This window comes from Phasianus colchicus, chromosome 40, assembly GCF_987193195.1.
Source record: "Phasianus colchicus chromosome 40, bPhaCol1.hap1.1, whole genome shotgun sequence".
Taxonomy (NCBI): Eukaryota; Metazoa; Chordata; class Aves; order Galliformes; family Phasianidae; genus Phasianus; species Phasianus colchicus.
In genome coordinates, this window is record NC_143475.1 from 382,251 (window position 1) to 388,649 (window position 6,399).

General features: G+C 52.2%; 1 protein-coding gene across 5 annotated transcripts in view; it reads right to left on the reverse strand.

Moving 5' to 3' along the window:
* Positions 1 to 5,822, reverse strand: part of LOC149913210 (uncharacterized) — a 14,078-nt gene extending 8,256 nt beyond the window's left edge. For 2 of the 5 annotated variants that reach the window (XM_090130438.1, XM_090130435.1), the window contains exons 1-3: positions 5,751 to 5,822; positions 688 to 770; positions 379 to 505 (exon numbers count right to left, since the gene is read on the reverse strand). In XM_090130438.1, coding sequence (XP_089986564.1) covers positions 379 to 505; positions 688 to 711 — 151 coding nt within the window. In that variant the 5' untranslated portion in view covers positions 712 to 770; positions 5,751 to 5,822. Of the gene's footprint in view, positions 1 to 378; positions 506 to 687 lie in introns of all 5 variants that reach the window. The other 3 variants (XM_090130436.1, XM_090130433.1, XM_090130434.1) reach the window with 3 other exon arrangements.
* Positions 5,823 to 6,399: the final 577 nt, after the last annotated feature.

Below are 6,399 nucleotides of genomic sequence, written 5' to 3' on the forward strand. Positions count from 1 at the left end.
GATTCTGGCACAGCTGCTTGTCCGCCACTCCACTGTGTGTCCCTCCCCACTGTGAAACCACAATGAGGGCCTGAATGACACTGGCCAATACATACTGCCTTTCTTCGGCACCCAGCGTGCCTTACAGATACCTGAAAATAATGTAGGGACACATTCTTAATATTTAACTCATGCCTGCTTGCTAGCAGTGACTCTTGGGCTTTCAGCACAGTGCTGAGCACACCAATCCCTTCTAGAACTCAAGCTTCCCTGTGTTGCATTTCTTGTTGCTGTTGTGTTAGTCCATAAATAACTGCACTGCAGTTATTCTATATGCCCTGTTTGCAGAGGCTCCTTCTGCACAGCCCACATGAGAAGGAGCAGCAGCAAAGCCCTCACCCAGCGAGGCCACGCACTGGTACGTCTCCAGCATCACGTCCCGGTACAGCGCTCGCTGCGCAGGGTCCAGCAGCGCCCACTCCTCCCTGCTGAAATACACGGCCTCCTCCGCAAAGCTCACGGGCTCCTGCAGGCAAAGGACTTCTCTGATGGGAAAAGCCAAGGCCCAGGGAAGCGGCTCAGACACGAGAGAAACTCCAGGCCCAGCCGCTTCTCCGTCCCAGCACACAGATGCTGGATGGGGGCACCTCACTCTCCCCCTGCATTCACATCCCTTGCCCTCTCCCAGCTGCTTCCCCAAGCTCCTACCTGAGAGGGATGCGCTGCGGCCATTTCCTGCTCTCCTGCAGGCTGCGATGATCACAGGTGAAAGGCAGAAGTGTAACTGCAGCCTGCTGGGACAAGAGAAATAGCAGGAGTGGTGTGAAATAATGCAGTAGTTCCTGTCCAACCCCTGCCCTCCGCACAGAATCACAGAAACACCAAGGTTGGAAAAGACGTACAAGATCATCATATCCAACCATCCACCTACCTCCAGTAGTTCTCACTAAACCATATCCCTCAACACAAAATCCAAACGCTCCTTGAACACCTCCAGCGTCGGTGATTCCACCACCTCCCTGGGCAGCCCATTCCACTGCCTGACCACCCTTTCAGAGAAGTAGTATTTCCTAACGTCCAGCCTAAATCTCCGCTGGCACAGCTTGAAGCCATTCCCTCTGGTCCTATCACCAGTTACACAAGAGAAGAGGCCGACCCCCAGCTCACTACAACCTCCCTTCAGGTAGTTATAGAGAGCAGCAAGGTCTTCCTGAGCCTCCTCTTCTCCAGACTGAACAATCCCAGCTCCTTCAGCCGCTCCTCATAAGGCCTGTGCTCCAGACCCCTCACCAGCTTTGTTGCCCTTCCTTGAACCCGCTCCAGGGCCTCAACGTCTTTCTGGCAGTGAGGGGCCCAGAACTGGACACAGCACTCGAGGTGCAGCCTCACCAGAGCTGAGTACACAGGGACAATCATTTCCCTGTTCCTGCTGGCAACACCGTTCCTGATGCAGGCCAGGATGCCATTGGCCTTCTTGGCCACCCAGGCACTCTGCTGGCTCGTGTTCAGCCCAGCATCAATCAACACCCCCAGGTCCATTTCCTCTACGCATCTTCCAGCCCCTCCGCCCCAAGCCTGTAGCGTTGCCTGGGGTTGTTGTGGCTGAAGTGCAGGACCCGACATATGGCCTTGTTAAAACTCATCCCATTGGCTTCAGCCCAGCTCTCCAGCCTGTCCAGATCCCTCCGTAGGGCCTCACTACCCCCAGGCTGAGGGTAAACGCTTCCAGCCAGCTTGGTGACATCCGCAAACTTACTGAGGGTGCACTCCATGCCCTCATCCAGGTCATCAAGTTGTTAATATTTTTACAAAAATAAAGCTGTCTGTAACTGGAAGGACTGTTTCAGAAATATATCTGCATTGTTCCAATCACTTAGCTTCCGTAAAATTTAGGGAATAGCATTCAGTCTTTTTGTGTAGAGTAAGACTTCAGTTCTTTCTGGAGGGTGGTAGGAAAGAATAAGCCACTAAGGGAGTTTTAAGCAACCATTACTGAGCGTGCACTCCATGCCCTCATCCAGGTCATCAATGAAGATCTTGAAGAGGACAGGCCCCAGCACCGACCCCTGGGGAACCCCACTCGTGACATGTCGCCAGCTGGATTTAGCTCCATTCACCACCACTCTCTGAGCCCAGCCTTCCAGCCACTTCCTTATCCAGCCAAGAGTGCACCCATCCAAGCCATGGGCTGCCAGCTTCTGCTGGGAGACAGCGTCAAAGGCTTTGCTGAAGTCTAGGTAGACTACATCAACAGCCTTTCCCTCGTCTACCAGACGGGCCACTGGGTCATAGAAGGAGATCAGGTTGGTCAAGCAGGACCTGCCCTTCGTGAGCCCATGCTGGCTGGGCCTGAACCCCCCAGTCACCCAACCCACCTTCAGAGCATTGCCTGGGGCAAAAGCCAGCAGGGACTCAGACCAGCAGTGCTGCTCTCACCAGGCTTCCTCCTCAGCAAGGCCAGTGCCCCAGTGTGCTTCCCCTCTGCCCCGCTTTCTTTCTTTCTCCCACCTTCCCCCTTCCACCTGCACACAAGACCCTGCACAGGAAGACAACGAGCAGCAGCACTGGTAACACTCAGGCGAAAACAGATGGATGATCACAAAGCTGTCTCAGAATGAGGGCTGAAGGAACCGACAGCACACAGCCGGTTCAACAGCTGGGAGGCAACAGAGCCTGCACCTACAGACAGACATGGCGACGTGTCGTTCATCTTACCCCAAAACAGTGAGTGGCCAAGCACCCCCACGCTCTCCTGCGCTGCCGTGTGCTGCACGACACAAACTGCCCTCCAGTGGGGGTGCTTCCCGAGGACCCCCCTGCACAGACATCCCTTGGTGCTTGGCATCAAGACACCTCACCCACACAGATCCTCGCTACTGAGTGCTGGTTTGGTTTCGGCTTTGTTAACTTTGCTAAGATTATAGCTGGGGTTGATTGTGCCTACGGGGTCCCTCCAACATAAACCATTGGCTGTCTCTGGGAATAGGGCTGGATTCAGCTGTGCTGAGAATCACAGAATCACAGAATTGCCAGGGTTGGAAGGGACCTCAAGGACCATGAATCTCCAACCCCCTGCCACACGCAGGCTCATCCTCCTGAGGCTCCTTACATCCGTGGTTTGAGGATCTTAGAAAGCACCTCTTTCGCAAGTCTCTGCAGAAATGATTTTAATAACAAGGGTATTTCATTGACGCGCCTCTGTGTAGATGATCTTATTTGCAACGGCATCTTTGAGTTTCTTGTATCTCAGTTTGAGTCTCTAACGATGCACAGTCTCACCAATAACACTGTAATTTAACAAACGTGCTCTAAAAAGTTGAAGGAATCAGCAGCAGCAGACTGACTACTTATTGCTTAATCTCAATGCATTTAAAGAAACTGAACGGTGAGCTTATGGATGGGAAAAGGGACTTTGATCTTCAGTCCAAGTAGTTCAGCAAGTGCAGAAAATATATGGAGAGGCAGCACGGACCAGCCAGAAGATGTGACAGCTTACTGGAAGCAAGCCTAAAGGCGACTGCTTCCCTAGGAAGAGCTGAAGGAAAGCTGGCAGCAGACAAAGAAATAAAGCAAGACTTTATCCACTCGGACATAGAGAGTGGGCCTAAGAAATTGGAAGCAAATGGCCAACTGTTGATGTCAGTGCATGCCTTGTATGCAAAATAAAAACAATGCATTTAATGTCAGCAACACCACCAAAGCCCAAGGCATTTGTCCTGACACTGAGCAAAATACATTACTCTGGACCGCATTCTGAAGAAGCCCCTGAGACTGTACGTGTTTCTATTTGAAAAGGACGTATTTCTACCAGAACCCCGAGTGGTTTTATACATGCAGACGGCGTTACTGAAGATACTTTCATCCAGTATCCATCACTTCTCTCTTGTTTTTTGTGGGTACCCGGGCCTGTATGATCCCCAGTAACTGATCTGCTACTGTCACCTCTGACATTACTACTCCTAGGGTACAGCTTCCAGACCATATTAGGGGTAATACCTTCCAAGCTCGATCTCCGAGTAGCCAGGACCGTCCTTTCCCCTTAGCTGACACCCACTATTTACCCCTGCTTTCTTCCAAAATACTCAGTTCCCATTTGCACTGTCCGTTTACAGTGCGGGGATTTTCTTATTGGAGCTTTCCCTAATTGCCTCGTCCCTGTGTCTGGCAGACAAACGGGATCAATCCTGGGATGGGTCCCTACAATCCATCTTTGTGATTCTGCATGTTTGTCTGCAAAGTACTCTGCGGATTTGTTAACAAATACTGCATCCCAGCTCTGTTCTGGCAGTGGTAATCCCCATAGCAGGTAAGGACTTGCCTCATATTTGGGCAATTCTGAGCACATCCAACACTTTATTCGCCAATTTCATGCCCTTATTTTGATGCCATGTTGATAAGCGTAACTATTGCTAAACTCACAGTTATCATTTTAGACAAAGAGAATAAACATCCCTTAAGTACAGCAGAGGAATTGCTTCGGTTTCTTTTTTCACCCCCATTAATATCAGCAAACAATTAGTGCAGTTTATGTAAGGCAAACAATCACTATGTTATCTAAAAGTAACTATATCTCGATAACTACATTCAGATGACCTTCCCTCTCCCTGTTTACAAGTTGTATTCATGTATGTTAAAATTCCAGTGTCTGCTAACAAATACAGCACCCAACTCCGTTACGGAAGTGGTAATCCCCAGCGTGGGATGTGCCAGCAGGTCTAGCATCATTTCCCCATGTTTCACAGGTGTTCCTGGAAGGGGAACAGCCTCTGTTCTTTCCAGATAGCAGCATGCGCATGCACAAACCCAAATGCAAATTTCAGGCCTGTCCAACTATTGGCGCTTTCGGAACGGACAAAGTTGTTTTATTGCCAAAGTCCATTTTCAAGCCTCCTGTCTCAGCAAGGTTGCAGCTGCTGCAGCTTTTAAACAGGGGCTGTCCAACGTGAGGACTCTGAAGGACTCGCACATTGCAGAGCCCACACCAGGGCTTCCTTTTCTCCTTCAGACTTCCAGCAGTGCTGTTACACCTCTGGATCCTTTTATTTTCATCAGCCCCTTTCTGGGGTCGATGCCAATCATTTCCTCTCTCTATCCTTCTCCTTTCTTGCCTTTGCTTTCCCAGTTTCCTCTCGGTTTCCTCCTCTGCCTGCCTTGGCCGACGCCTTCCCCAAGCCTCTCTCTTTTCATATCTTACTTTCTTTCCTTTTTTGCTTTTTCATCCTTCCAAACTCCCACCGTCACAAACTGCCTTTCATCTGCCACGCACCTCTCCTGCCTACCGAAGACCCCTCGGCAAACCCCGTTTTTCCCTCGAGCTCCTCCAACCCATCTCGACCAACGCAGGGCTTCGGCGCCCCTGGTCACTGCAAAAACCAGCAGCGTCTCCCAGCTCCTCCATTTCAGCCCCATCTCCAGCCCCGACGCTTCCAGTGCTGACACCGGGACGGCGGCTGTCCCCCATCTCCGCGCACACGGACGTTCTCGCTTCCGACGCGTCCCTCCCCGCCCCCGAGGGCACACACGGCTTTGCAGCAGCCTCTGCAACGTCTGCCCCCCGCCTCTTTCTCTCTCTCGGCGCTCCGAGCCGCGGCGGAGGGGACGGGAAAGGGGGGGAGCGGCGCGGCGGTTTCTCGTCCCGGCGCTCATCGATCTCGGCGCGGGGCGGAGCGCAGCCGAGCACAGCCGGCGAGATACGCTCGGCTCGAAAGACGCTTTGTGCCGGGCGAAGCAAAGAAGCGAGAGAGGGAGCTTCCGAAACCCGAAAGCCTTACTCGGACGCCGGACGCCGGCCAGACGAGCGGAAAGGGAAACGACGGAGCGTGCCGTCACCTGCCGGCCGGTGCAGCTTTCCTTCGGAACGGAAACGCAGAGTCCTCCGGGAGATGTAGTTGTTCGACTCTGCCGAGACGGCACCGCAACTGCCGGCGGTGCGCGGAACTGCGGCGTGAGCGCTCGCACTGCCAGCGCGCTGCGTGGCGCTGCGGTGAGGAACGCCGAGAACAGACGGCATCAAACCGGGACACTCATGCAGCCCTTCTACACGGACTCGAACCCCGCTTCTCCTGGCGGCTGTTCTCAAGCACCCCCTCGCCGCGTTCCTCCCGGGAAACACCAAAAGAAGGAAAAATAAAAGATCTCACGGTGAACCTGAATGTAGTTACTGAGATTTAGATACCCTTAGTGTATAGCGATTGTTTGCCTTATGCTGACTGCATCCATTGTTTGCTGCTCTTAATTGTTGGGGGGCAGAAAGCCTTGCAGTACTTAAGGGATGTTTATTCTCTTTGTCTAAAATGATGAGTTTAACAATAGTTATGCTTATCGACTGAACACCTGGCATCAAAATAAGCACGTGAGATTGGAGAAAAAAGTGTCGGACGTGCTCAGAATTGCCAAAACATGAGGCAAGGCCTTTCCCGT